General features: G+C 55.5%; 1 protein-coding gene across 6 annotated transcripts in view; it reads right to left on the bottom strand.

Moving 5' to 3' along the window:
• Positions 1-4,198: 4,198 nt before the first annotated feature.
• RBM10 (RNA binding motif protein 10) overlaps positions 4,199-13,539 on the bottom strand; it is a 28,276-nt gene continuing 18,935 nt past the window's right edge. For 3 of the 6 annotated variants that reach the window (XM_034649005.1, XM_034649009.1, XM_034649008.1), the window contains 18 exons: positions 12,098-12,184; positions 9,893-9,953; positions 9,597-9,773; positions 9,058-9,218; positions 8,786-8,883; positions 8,612-8,699; positions 7,813-7,999; positions 7,562-7,704; positions 7,352-7,469; positions 7,155-7,246; positions 6,902-7,066; positions 5,848-5,997; positions 5,685-5,750; positions 5,406-5,594; positions 5,249-5,323; positions 4,839-4,945; positions 4,621-4,750; positions 4,199-4,524 (listed from right to left, as the gene is read on the bottom strand). In XM_034649005.1, the coding sequence (XP_034504896.1) occupies positions 4,399-4,524; positions 4,621-4,750; positions 4,839-4,945; positions 5,249-5,323; positions 5,406-5,594; positions 5,685-5,750; positions 5,848-5,997; positions 6,902-7,066; positions 7,155-7,246; positions 7,352-7,469; positions 7,562-7,704; positions 7,813-7,999; positions 8,612-8,699; positions 8,786-8,883; positions 9,058-9,218; positions 9,597-9,773; positions 9,893-9,953; positions 12,098-12,184 (2,220 nt within the window). In that variant the 3' untranslated portion in view covers positions 4,199-4,398. The remainder of the gene's footprint in view (positions 4,525-4,620; positions 4,751-4,838; positions 4,946-5,248; positions 5,324-5,405; positions 5,595-5,684; positions 5,751-5,847; positions 5,998-6,901; positions 7,067-7,154; positions 7,247-7,351; positions 7,470-7,561; positions 7,705-7,812; positions 8,000-8,611; positions 8,700-8,785; positions 8,884-9,057; positions 9,219-9,596; positions 9,774-9,892; positions 9,954-12,097; positions 12,185-13,539) is intronic. The other 3 variants (XM_034649006.1, XM_034649010.1, XM_034649007.1) reach the window with 2 other exon arrangements.

Here is a 13,539-nt window from a genome sequence, read left to right as displayed (position 1 = left end):
GGGAACAGCTTGGGCAGAAGCCCATGGAGGTAAGAAAGCAGGAAGAGGACAGGGATGGGGAGGTGGGGGTGAAAGAGAGGTGTACCATTTCGCTTTGCCTCCAGCCCCAAAGGAGAGTGTCTTGTGAACTTTGCGGGAGTGAGCTTGGGCATCTTTTCATAGATTTAACGGTATTTATGGTTCTTGTTTTTTGGGAATTTTCTGTTTGTCTTTTGTTCATTTCTATTGGGTTGCTGTACTTCTCATGGATTTTTAGGAATTCCTTATATATTAGCCTTTTTTTTGGTCTTTTTTTTTAAGTGAGGGTGATTTGAATGGTTGTGGTGTATTTATTCATACTTCCAAGACCTGGTATATGCCAAACCCTGTTTTAGGCATTAGGGACACAGTGGTGAGCAAGGCAAGACAAAAGTCTCTTCCCTCATGGAGCTTCTGTTCTGGTGAAGGAGACAACATAGAGAGGAAAACAATATAGAGAGGACATTAGAAGTTGAGAAGTGTTATGGAGAAAAGTAATGCAAGGAGCGGGGCATAGGGAGTATGGTGGGGGAGGGTTTGGAATTTTAAATAGGGTAGACAGGGCAGGCCTCATTAAGGAGGTGACATTTGAACTTTCAAATAGCATGTCTCCTTCAGTCTGCAACAGTTCTTCAGTCTTCCCTTGACCTCCATGACCTTGGCGCTTTTGAAGATGACAAGCCAGGAATTTTGTAGCCTGTCCCTCAGTTTGGTTTTGTTTGGTGCTTCCTCGTGGTTAGATTCAGGTTCTGCATTTGGGACAGGAATATCACAGAAGTGTCGCTGACTCCTCATTTCATTCTCTCAGATGACTCATTATTTTAATACTGATAATGTTTGCTGTGTTCCTTTCATTCAGCTGGTATCTGCCAGGTTTCTCTACTGTAAAGATACTCATTTTCCTTTTAGAATTAACTAACACGTATTTCGTGGAGAGAAACTTTGAGTCTATGTGAATATCCTGTTCCTCATCAAAATGTGACCGACTGGACTGCTAGTGTAACCCCTAATTTGAGCACCCGTGAATTTTCTAACTCCATCATTGTTGACAATTATTATTAGTTGACGTTCTACTGTAAAGAAAATATTTCCCTTATTCTCCAATTATTTACTCTTTCACCCATTCATTTATATAGGTATGGATTCACGGTGTCTTGAATTTATCAAGTGCTGTTTCTGTGTTTCAGATGATTATGTTTTGTTTACTTTGGGTCTATTAACGTAGAGAACTACATTTATAGCCTTTTCTGATGCTGACCTAATTCTGCGTTCCTAGGATAAATCCTATTTGATCAAAACATGTTTGATAAATATACTACTGGATTCATTTAGCTAAGAATTTGTTAAGGATTTTTACATCTACAGATATAAGTGAAATGGACTTGAAATTTACTTGTATTATCTCAGCTGTTTCAGGGATAGAGGTTACACTAACTTCATAAAATAGACTTCTTTTTTTCTTTTTCTAGTACCTGGAACAACTTCTATAGGGTAGCAACTAACTATTCCTTGGGAGTTGGGTAAATCACACTTATAAAAACCATTTGCCCCCCCTTTTTTGGTGGGGAGAGGAAAGCTTTTGACTACTGTTTCAATTTATTACTTTTTGCTCAATTTAACTGTTTCTTCATGGAATGGTTTTGGCATTTTATATTATTCTAGGAATGTATTCATTTCATCTAGATTTTCAGACATATGTTTGCTATTTTTAAAAGTTCTGTTGCATCTGTAGTAAGTTCCCCTTTTTAATTTTGTATTTGGTGTGTTTGCATTTTCAGTCTTCTTTAATTGATCAGTCTTGCCAGGTCTTTCCTCTTACTTTTTGTTTAAAAGATTCTGCCTTTGATTTTACTAATCTGTTTGTTTTTCCCCTATTTCATCTATTTCTGTTCTCTTATTTTCTTGTTTTTTTTTTAAAAAAGATTTTAGGGGCGCCTGGGTAGCACAGCGGTTAAGCGTCTGCCTTCGGCTCAGGGCGTGATCCCGGCGTTCTGGGATCGAGCCCCACATCAGGCTCCTGTGCTATGAGCCTGCTTCTTCCTCTCCCACTCCCCCTGCTTGTGTTCCCTCTCTCGCTGGCTGTCTCTCTGTCAAGTAAATAAATAAAATCTTTAAAAAAAAATAAAAAAGATTTTATTTATTTCAGAGAGAAAGAATGAGAGAGAGAGAGCACGAGGGGGGGTGTCAGAGGGAGAAGCAGACTCCCTGCTGAGCAGGGAGCCTGATGTGGGGCTCCATCCCAGGATGCCAGGATCATGACCTGAGCCAAAGGAAGTCCCTTAACCAACTGAGCCACCCAGGTGCCCTATTTCCTTGCTTCTTATTGAGGTTTGCTTTGGTGGTCTTTTTCCAACTTTGTGTATAACTTACATATGATAAAACGCTCAGATTTTAATTGTACAGCTTGAATTTTTACCTACATATACACCCATGAGGCCAGTACCCCAGTCAAGATCTAGGACCTTTTCATTATTCCAGAAAGCTACCTTGCAACCCTTTCTAGTGAAAGACACCCTCCCCACCTCCACTCTGCTCTATCATCAGAAAAAAATTTTTTAAGACGTTAAGTAATCTCTACAGCCAACTCAGGGCTCAAACTTACACAACTTTGAGATCAAGAGTTGCATGCTCTACTGACTGAGCCAGCCAGGTGCCCCACCAACATGTTTTGATCAAGAACTTCACATAAACGGAATTATATACTATGTATTCTTTTGTGTCTTTTTTCACTCATGTTTGTGAGATTCATTGATGTTGATGTTTGTATCTGTATTTTGTTCTTTCTTATTGCTGAGTTGTAGTCCATTGTATGAGTAGTCCACGATTTATCCACTCTCCTCTTGTTGGATGTTTGGGTTCCTAGTTTTTGGCTACTGTGAACACAGCTGCTGCTTTCCATGTACATGTAATAGGTCTTTTTGTTGGCATACGTTTGCATTTATTTGGGGGTAAATATCTAAGAATGAAATTGCTGGGTCATAGGGTAAGTATATGTTTATATGAAACAGCCAGTTTTCCACAGTGGCTGCATCATTTACGACTTCCGACCATGTGTAAGGGTTCCTTGTTGTGGGATTCCGAGAGCCCTGGGGGGGGGGGTAGGTGGGAAGAGGGAAGGGAACATGTGGGCGCCTCCAGGCTAAAAGCCACCCATCCTGAGACAGGTTCTTACAGGTGACCTCCTGTTCCTATTTCCTGTCCCTCTCCCCTCTCCCACACCCCCCTTCCTCTGTCCCTGGGCAACACCCCCACCCCAAATCACCACCATATCACTTCTAGGGGATCCCTTCTTTCTAACCTAGCCTCCTACCGCTGGTGCAGGGAGATGTCACAATGCAAGCCAGTAAGTGGTGGAGGGGCTTTGCATTCCCTTAGCACCTTCCCTTTCACCTTCTCACCTCACAAGCATCTGTTTGGGGGCAGGGCGGTTCCTGGCCCCATTTCCCGCCCAGCCCTTCACGGCCAGGAGAGGGCAGCCTCAGCTTCATGTTCCACTGCAGCCAGACCTGCGCTGAAAGCACACACATACTTGGGCATCACAGGGTGCAGACTGGTCTGTAGTGACCAGAGGGGTGGGTTCTGTGCTACATGGAGAGGACGGGACTAAGTGTGGGCTCCAGTGGTCCTGATGTGGCATCTGTGACCTGGGACTGGCAGGCTGAGCTGCTCTAGCTCCACCCCTCTGGGGTCATCTGCCCATTGAGAGCTCAGGGGTGACGGGTGCCAGAGTGCCCACTGTTGTCCACTTGGAGATGCCCTTGGGGAGTCCCCAGCCCCAGGGAGGGCCAAGCGTGGTTGAGGTTTAGCCCTGCAATTGTACAACGGGTACAGCTGCTGCTCGGAGGCAAGGCCAGGGGGTGGGAGGTTCCCAGTGCTGGCTCTGACTCAGAGGGACTTGAAGCCCGATGGTGCCCCGCTGGTGTGGGATTTCCTGGTATATGGAGACCTGCTGGACTTGACAATGGTGAGGGGGGCTGTGACCAGGATCTTGTGGGTTGGGGCACAGGCCAGAAGTTCCTGTTAAACCCCCCACCTTCATCACAAGCTGGTAGCCCCCACGCACCGGATGCCGTGAATCCTACCACTGCCACCCCCGTCGGCCTGATGAGGCCCCTTGTCCACCTGTGTTTATGTCCCTGTGTGTGCGCCACAAACCATGCTAGTGCGTGAGAAAGAGACATGCAAGCTATGGACTTTTCAGCTTTTATTACAAAAAGAAGAGCATGATCCCAGCCCAGTTTTCCAACAAACTTGGTCAGGCCCTCTCTGGCTGGGGAGTGGGCTGGTAGACAGGTGCAGGGCCCCACCCAGACCACCCACCACTTTACCCTCCCCTGCCCCGGGCTGGACACCCGACATATGTAGAGCTCTTGCAGCTGCTCACTGGGCCTCGTTGAAGCGGGTCACCATTGTCTTGTGCAGTGTCTCCTTGTAGGACTCGGTTGAAGTGACCCCATAGGAGCTGCCTCGGGCACCCAAGCCAGAACCCCGCACCCGTGTCTGGGCCTACGTGAGAGAGGAAGGCTGTCAGGTGGGCTGCGGGATGGGGGTCCAGCAGAGAGGGAATGCTGGAGGATGAGGATGGGATCATAGGAGACTCACCTCAATGGGTGTCACAATGCCCTGCTTCTTGCGGCCCAGGCCACTACCCTCTTTCCAGCCCATGGCCTGGAGCATGCGACTGCCAATGTTGTCACTGCCCAGCCCATCCCGGGTGGGCTGCTCAAAGTCCCTGCAGGGGCCAGTGGAATAGTGTGAGTGATGGCCGGAAGGCCCCGGGCCCCTCCTCGTGGCCCCTCCCCGTGGTCCCGGGCCCTTACACAGAAGCTGCAGACATGCCGCCGTACTTCCTCCTCTTGGGCTCTGGTGGCTCGGGGATGCCGTACTTCTCTCTGCGCTCGGCTGCGCGGTCTCGGTACTTCATTTGCTGAAAGCACGTGTGTGTGTGTGTGTGTGTGTGTGTGTGTGTGTGTGTGTGAGTGAGAGAGAGAGAGAGAGAGAGAGAGAGAGAGAGAGAAAGAGAGAGAATGGGGGAGCTGATCACTCTCTCCAGGAAACACCAGGGGCCCCACGGGAGCTGGACCTGGCTAACAGGTCTGAGGTCCTGTGGGCAGGATCTCGTGGGTGCAAGCAGCCACGCAGCTGAGGTACTGGAGCACCAGCTGCCTGAGGGGACAGGCACTCAGCAAGGGACAGAGGGGATGGAGTCCAGGAATGGGTCACACCTCACCTCCATGTCATTCTTCTCCAGTGCTTCCAGCTCGTTTTCTGACAGGTGGGCTCGCCGGTGAATCTCAAGGTTTTGCTGCAAGGGGACAGACAAAAGGCGGCGTGAAGCGGCTGGGCCGGGCCGAGCCAAGGTTCCCTGCCAATCCTCCCTCAGTTACCTTGTGCAGCCCAGAGAGCTGCTGGTGGCGGATGAGCGCCTCCTTGCTGGGGAACTGGCGCCGGCAGAGCAGACAGGCCAGCTTCTGCCAGTCAGTGAGCTTCTCCTCCCGTTCGGGACCCCCGCGTTCCTGCTCTTCCTCACTGTCGCTCTCCCCGCTGTAGGCTGCCACCAGGCCCCGAGGTGGGCTCTAGAGAATGTGAGGGTCGGGGAGGGAGGTCAGGCCCAGCTAGACTGGAGCCCCCACCCCTCCGCTGCTCTTCCTGCCCGGGCCACTCACTGGGCGGTCGTCGCTGGCCAGTTTTGGGAGGTCCATGCTGGTGTGCTGTCTCTCGGCTAGTGCTCCCTGGGGTGGATAGACACGCACATTCAGGGACTCCACAGAGGGACCATTGAAATGACAAAACTGGGGGGCAGGTAACAGAGGGGTGGCCACAACACACCTTCTTCTCGAGGATGGCGTAGCCAGCATCTGCGGTGGCTGACTCCCGCCTCTCGTCGTCTCGCAGGGAGCTGATGGGCTGGAAGCTGTTTTTGAAGTTTTCTTTCTGCTTGTTGAGACTGCGGGCCCAGCGTTCCATGTCCTTGGCAATCTAGGGATAAGGGTGGAGGTGAGGCTCTCAGGGGCCCTCCAGTGGCTGGCACCGCCAACTCCGTCCACTGCCTCTTCCTGCCCTGTGGCCTCAAGCAGGGGTGAGGAGGTGGAGGTGAAAGTCCCCATTTCTCATCATTGTGTTGTCAGTGCCCCTGGCCAAGCCCTCTTGGGCTGTGCCTGTCCTCCGAAGCACCCACGTGACTCCGCTCTCTGTGTGCTTTCATCTTCTCATTTTACGGGGCAGGTGGTGGCTTTCTCTAACTTCTACATGCGATACTATGCCACATTCCATATTCTGTCCCCCTCCCCGGGGTCAACACCTTTTTTAGAATTTACCAGGTTGCCAAGGGAACACTTAGTTCTTGCTTCTAAGTGCTGCACCCAGACTGTCATACTCTTCCTCCACAGAAAGACACCAAAGTTCCCTCCAACTGCCCACTCCTACCAGATGCTGCAATGGCCATTTTCTACACCCTGATGGGCCCATAAGTTGTTCTCTGGGGGAGACAGACCTGGACACATACCCACGAGTGGGGTTCTGGGCCCAAAGGAGGTCTGTGTGCCCACTTGTTTCCACAGGCAGGGCCAGCCTGGCTTCGGGCATGCAAGCAATGCAAGGGTTCCCGCCAGGGGACAGCAAAGCTGACTGGGCTCGCCCGGATGGACGGCACTGGCCACTCAGGGAGGTGGGCCGCCCTACCACATACTGAGGAGACTGCTCTGGCTCGACGTCATCCATCAAAGAGCAGAGCTGGGCCAGCAGCCTGGTCTCTCTCGAGCACAGTCACTGCCATGTACACATCTGCCCCTCCCCCAGCAGCAGAGGCTTAAAGCGGATAGAAATGCATTCACTGGAAGGCAGTAAACAGCTAGCCAGTGACTGCTGGGCCCCCAGTGTTCACCTGTTGGGCTGTCTTGGTCTTGTGCTTCTCCTTCTTCTCTTTACCCTCCTTCGAGGGGGCCCCTGTCTCCTTATGCCCATCGGCCGACTGCTCCAGGGCAGGAACGTAGGTCCGCCTTTCCCCGTCCCAGTATAGGTACTGCTGGCTCTGAGCGTTGTAATAATACTGGGAGAGGGGCAAGGGAGGGGGCATGAGGGGAGACCTCAAGAGGGGGAACTACAGACCCCACCCCTTTCCTGGGCCACCCTATCACCTGGGAGTTGGGGTCATAGTAGAGACCAGTCTGGGGGTCATAGTAGTAGCCAGACGTCTCATCGTACTGGTAGGTAGAGACATCAGGAACAGCTGTGGGGGGGGGTGAGAAAGGGGGGTCACACTCCTCTCTGCTTTGTTAAGGAACTCCCGGCCCCGCCCCCCACCCCACCCCACCCGCAGGCCATGGCTACTCACGATACTGGCTGTAGGACTCCTGGGCAGTGGGGCTGGTGGCCGGTGGCAGGGCAGAGCTAGGATGGGTAGGGCTCTGGAGCTCAGATTTGAGCACAGCGGGTGACATGATGGTATACGGCTGGTCACAGGGCCGGACAGGGGAACAGGGCTCAGTGTCTGCCGATGCCCCCTGCGCGCCCCTTCCCCCCAGGATCCCCCCAGCTCCCTCACCTGGCTGTTGGCGGCAGCACCCTGGCTGCCGCTTGCTTCGGCTGCTGACTGCTGATAGATGCCAGGGGCGGCACCAGGCTGGGCGCGGGAGAAAGCCTGCAGTGACACAGGGTCTGCCCCAGGATCCAGGGAGGCCTCCGCACCTGTAATGATGGACAGGGAGGGAAGGAGAATGCCTCTGAATGATGGGGCCCAGGACCCCATGCCTGCCACCCCCCGCCACAGGCTCAGGGAAAGATGCTGGGGCTCACCTGCTCCAGATGGGTCCCCTTTGGTTCCAGTGATGCCGGGGCCCTTGGTGCCCTTGAGGTAGCCATGGGCATAGAGGGAGGACTCTGTGCCCTGGCTGCCGCCATAGCCCTCATCCTGTTGGTAGTAGCTGTAGTCGACCGGTGGCTCCTCGGGGGTGGCCCAGGCACCCTCCCCACCCTGGGAGGCCTGAGGGGCAGTGGGAGGGGCTTATTAGCAGAGGAAAGGACGCAGGGGGAGGGGAACCAGCTAAGAAGCATCTGCCCACAGGTGAGGCTAGTGTCTGTCTGCTGACAGAAAGCATGCAGGCCTCAGACAAGTGAAGTGTGAGGGCCGCCCGGCCACAGCAGGGCAGGGCAGCGGCAAAAACAAGAATCGATCGAAGACTCGTGCCAAAATGCTCCCAGGGCTGACACTGGTACGTGAGTGGCGTAGCTCAAGTACTGGGTGTCAGGTCAAGGAAAACACCGTCCTCCCCTTCTTTATTTTCATCTCCCAATTTTCTTTCAGCCACTTATAAATTCCGTTTTATTAAAGAAGTTGTAAAAATTCAGGACGATAAAATAACCAAATAGAAGCGAAAAGCAGCCACGATGGTGCTGAAGTTGAAAGCCTGGGAGGAGGTGACTGGGAAGGGAGCTGCGGCGAGGCCCCCAAAGCCCACGGCAGCCACTGTGAGGGTTTGGGGTCCACGGAAAGCCAGACAGTAAGCCAGCCCTCCTGGTTGCAGAGAGGGCGCGGGAGGGTTGAGACTGTGGCCCCAGTGTGGGGATGCTGGGGCAGAGGGGAGTCTTTGAGTACCTGTGAGATGGCCCACTGGGCCGCGGCAATAGCAGTGCTGGCCACAGAGGCAGCATTGATGCGACTGCCTTCGTTGGAGGCCATGTCCCTGGGGAGGATGTCAGAGACTAGGAGTGAGATGAGAAGCCCCAGGCTGGGGGGCCAGCTGGGAAGGGACACAGGTGGGGTCCTGACCTCTTAGAACCCTTGGCAAACTCAACGTTGATGGTCTTGCCGTCGATGGTGAGCGGCGGGTGCAGGGCCTGCAGGATCTGCAGTAGCTGGGCTGCCTCCTGGAACGGGAGGAGGGGAGGCAGGGGCACAAGGGTCAGGCCCGGGGAGGCCCCCGGCTCCATTGCCCCGTTGCCAGGCTTGGAGCCGCGGCCAGGGGCTGGGGTTAGGGTCCCTCCTCCCCGCCCTGGGGGCCGGGACCCTGGCTGCCCGGCCCCCCCCTGTGCCGCCCTCACCACGATGGTGGAGAGCTGGATGAAGGCGAAGCCACGATTCAGTTGGGTCTGCTTGTCCTTGATGACGCGAACATTGGAGGAAGATAGCACCGCGTAGGGTGCCAGGGCCCCCAGGATGGAATCCATGGTGCTGTGTGGGTTCAGGTTGCGCAAAATGATGGCTGCAGGAAGGGGCCCAGCATTAGGGGGCACCCCGGATACTCTGCTCCAGCCCTACCTTCTGATGGCTCCCCACTACCCCTCTCCTCTGGCCTCATATCTTTTGCACCTGCTGCTTCCTCTCACCTCTTCCTCCTGGATAAACTTTGCTTGTCAGTCCAAGTCCCAGCTCAGTTGCTCACCTGCCGAGACCTTTCCCAACACACCCCTAAAGTCGAGTCGGGCAATGCTCCTCCCCTGCTCTCCCTGCATCACGTCAGTCCCCCCACCAGGCAGAGACCCTGGGAGGACTAAGTCTTGGTCACCGCCATCTCTCTGGCCTTGGAGAGCCCAGCCCAGACACCCTAGGGCAGGGAGAAAGGAAGGAACAACTGACTCACTGTCATTGGCGTTCTCCGAGCTTGGCTCCGAGCCCTGTGATAGGGCTTGGGAGGCCAGCACTCCCTGGGCCTGGTAGGGCTGTGGCAGGGGGAGCAGGCCCTGGCTTAGCTCCCGTCCACCCAGCGGCAGCGTCTGCTGATCCAGCCTCGCGCCCAGGGGCAGCTTCTGCTCTGCCTCTGTCAGGGGCAGCAGAAGACGGGCCGGTGACAAAGGGGGAGGCGGACTCCAAGGCTGGTCACCCTTCTCCCCACTTCCACCCATGTCCCGGGGAGGTGGGGAGGGAGGAGGGCCTCACCTGACTTGGGCACGCCACACTTGAAGCACTTCTCACGGCGTTTGAAGTTCTGGACACCACACTGCGAGGCACAGGCCAGGCTGTCAGAGTGGGTGTGGCTTTCCACTGCACCCTCCAAACCTGGATCCAGAGATCCCCCAGGGAACCCCACCATGCCCCAGGAAGGAAGGTCCCAGGGTCAGGGGTGGCAGGGGGACCTGGCTGTCATTCCCAGTCTGTGACTCTTCCCCTCACATGGTCTCAAGTTTGTCCCTCAGTGCCACCTCAACTCAGGAATCAACAACTCCCCCACCCGTGACAAGTGCCACCTCCTCTGAGGTACCAACTGCCAGGACCGCCCCTTCTTGTCCCTTTAGCAGGTTCCTCTTCCTAAAACTTGCTTCCCTCTTCAGAAACCTTCAGTGTTTCCACACCTAAAAGCCAGTAGCCCCTCTCTGGCCAGACTCCCATCCCTCCTTTATCTTGAGGACTGCGCTGGTGTTCCCGAGAACCCAACCCCGGACACGGCAGCCTCCAGCAGCCCCCAGCTTTTCTATGTCTGGAGGGTCTACATTTCTATCTCCATCCCGCGGTCGGGTCCCACGCACTGCTCCTGTGCCAGGCTCTGCCCCGCAGGCCCAGGACGTTAGCCCCTGGCCTAACAGCAGGGAGCAGATGTAGCACAGGCGGGGGGCAGGTTTTATCTGTGGGGACCCGGGGAGGGGAACGGTCCAAGAGGGGCATGGCTCGCTCAGCTGGGGACAGTTGGTGGGATGTTTGATCTGGGAGGCCCAGAAGTTTGCTTTGGTTTGGTCTGGTTTTGCTGGGAAGCTAGTGCTAGCAAAGGGAACAAGAGATTCTCGGTAGCTGGTGCAGGAGGGTGAGGAAAGAGGCCGAAGTGGAAGCTGGAGCGGGCAGGTGACACTGGATTATGGAGGGTGGTCACGCTCGAGCTCAGACTTGGGGGGTGGGTTCTAAGCAGAGGCGGAGGGATGTGGTTAGAGGTGGTTTCGAGGACTGTTACAGGTGAGAGGGCGAGAGAAAGAGGCAAAGGGCCAGCACAGCAGAGGAGAGGTCCACAGCGACTGAGGGAGAGGGTGATGGCTAGTCTGGGCAGCGGGAATCGCAAGGAGAGCATTTTTGTGATGGAAGCGACAGGACCTGGTGACCAACAGGATGCGGGGAATTACAGGAGTGTAAAGGAGAGAATTCCCTGGTTTTGGAGTCTCTGAAAATATAGGAGGGACAGGGACAGAGTGCCACCGTCACTTTGTCCCTACCCCTGCAGAGACACTGGACACCCGCCTTCTGATAACACTCTCTCTTTTAAAACAAACAGGTGCCACTCCCCTTGGTAGGCAGAATTCTTACTGTGGGGAGGGTGGGGGGCTTGGCCAGCTCTCAGTCCTCCCCTTAGGTCCCAGGACTGCCAGCTGGCTGCGGGACGTGGGGCTGTGGCAGCACAAGCTGCCTCCGGGCTGCTTGGGAGGCTGGCCCCAGGGGAGAGCCAAACCCAGGGTACCATCCACGGCCCCTGTGATCGGGTGCAAGCCATGGCTCAAGGGTAACCCACGGGAGCACCCCTTTGAGCCTCAGGTTCCTTGTAGGGAATACAACTGCAAGACCCTACAGCTTGTGGCCTCAGCCTCAGGTGGACATGGCTTTGTCAGAGTGCCTGTCAAGGTTGGGCCACCTGACACAGGCTCCCAGAGCAGCCTGTGTTTCCTTTGGGAGAAGAGGCGCACGTTAAAGGGAGCTAACCATGGGCCAGACGTTGTCCCAAGGGTTACCCTCTCAAGCGCCACACCGGAATCCTCCCAACCCCCTTGGGGGAGAGGGGTCATCGCTGTTTGTGTTTTGGAGGTGAGGAAAGTGAGGCAGAGACCAAGGAGGATGTGGGAGGCTCTAATTCCAGCCAGCCCAGCTCGGGAAGTCCACACTTGACACACCACGCCGTGCCTCTGCTGTCACTAGTTAGTCGCCTATATAAGAACTTGTGGAAAGCCTACTCGGACTTCAGGCAGGACTGCGCCTCCTGAGGGCAGAGCCTGGCTTTGAGTGAAAGCCCAGTACACATGGGTGGGGTGGGCAGGCGGCAAGGGATGGTGGCTACTTGAACTGAGCCGGTCCCCAACACCTATGCCACCTCAGAGGCCCCAGGGGACAGTCGCTGCCACCACCGCCGCTGTCTCTATCCATGGCAACCGCTGCCCACCGCCCCTGTACCTTATTACATAGCCAGTCCTCATTGATCTTGGGCTTGGGGTCGCTGTAGTGCATGGACACCTTCTGGCCCAGGATGTTGAGGGAGTGCTGCGGGAAAAAGCAGAGCACAGTGAGGCCCAGGCAGCAGTGCCCCACGCACCGTTTCAGCACAGGAGAAGAGAGTGAGCGAGCCCTTCAGCTGGATGGATGAGGGACAGGGAACGGAGGGAGGTTGGAGAACGGACGAGGGAAGAAGGAAGGGAAGGAGGGAGGGAAAGCGCCACAGCCCTTGGGCGCAGCTGTTTGCTGCCTTTCCGGGCACGCGCACGCACACGTGAACACACGCCACCAGGCACACAGTGCTCGGCTGACCGACGCTTGCCGGACAGTGGGGAAAACCCCCCACTCGGCCCTGACACTGCCAGGCCACACCCAGGGCCAGCACTACACAGGCTACACTCGGGATGAGGGGGATGGGGAGGGGAGGGAGAGGAGGGGAGAGAAAGAGAGAGAGAGCGCACGCGCGCTAGTGCTGGAGAAGGGGAAAAAGAAAGAGCCATATTTAAAAGATGGAAGTTCCTGCTGTGAGGCTGTCTTCCCGGGGCTGGCTGGGTCCTGGGCCCACGGCATTAGGGCAGAGCTGGCCCCAGGGCCGCCCTGCGGAGCCCCGCTTCCACCACATCTGACCCTTCCTCCCCTGAGGCTTTCCTTCCGTGCCCCACACCAGTGAGCCAGGCTCTGGGTAGGTGAGCAGAGCAGGTCCTTGGGTCTCTGACAGTCCCAAAGCTGCTGGGTGGGGAGACCGTGTCAGGCGGGGGAGCAGGCTCCCTTCCCTTCCTGACAGCATGACTCCTTGCTGAGAAGGCAGGCCTGCCCCCAGCGGAGTGGGCAAGCGGTGACTCCTGTGGGGGGTAGGTGCAGGGGGAGGGCTGGGGCATCTGAAGTGAGTTCTATCACATTTGGCTGGTACTTCAGATCAACAGAGCGGTGCTGGCCTCTCGCATGGAAATCAAAAGGCCAAACTCACATGCACAGAGCTGGCAAAACGGGACTTGCTAGTTAGTGTGCCAACAGCTAAGTTCCCCAGTAGCTAGACTTCCAGTGATGCCTGAGAGTGGAACGAGATCCTGGCTCTGCCTAAACCCCGGAGCAGGGTGGTCCCCGAGGAGTGGGAGCCTCCATGGAAGGAAACCTCCCCCCTCCCCGGTGGCCCTCTCTCCAAAAGTTCAGCTGGGAGGTGGAGGGGCAGAGCTAGTGCCTGGTGGTGGGAAGGGGCCAGTGGTGAGTGTGGGTTCTTGATGGGAAGCCCAGTGGGTAGCAAGAGATGGGAAGAGGAGATAGTGAGGGTCAGGAAGGGGGAGAAGAGGGGGGGCGGGGGGGATGGGACACAGGGCCACAGGGCAGGGAACTGTGTCCGTAAGAATCAGGCGATGGGGAGCGCTCGATTACAAAGTAGTATTTGT

Source organism: Ailuropoda melanoleuca, chromosome X, assembly GCF_002007445.2.
Source record: "Ailuropoda melanoleuca isolate Jingjing chromosome X, ASM200744v2, whole genome shotgun sequence".
Lineage (NCBI taxonomy): Eukaryota > Metazoa > Chordata > Mammalia > Carnivora > Ursidae > Ailuropoda > Ailuropoda melanoleuca.
This window is presented reverse-complemented; position numbering and strand designations above follow the sequence as displayed.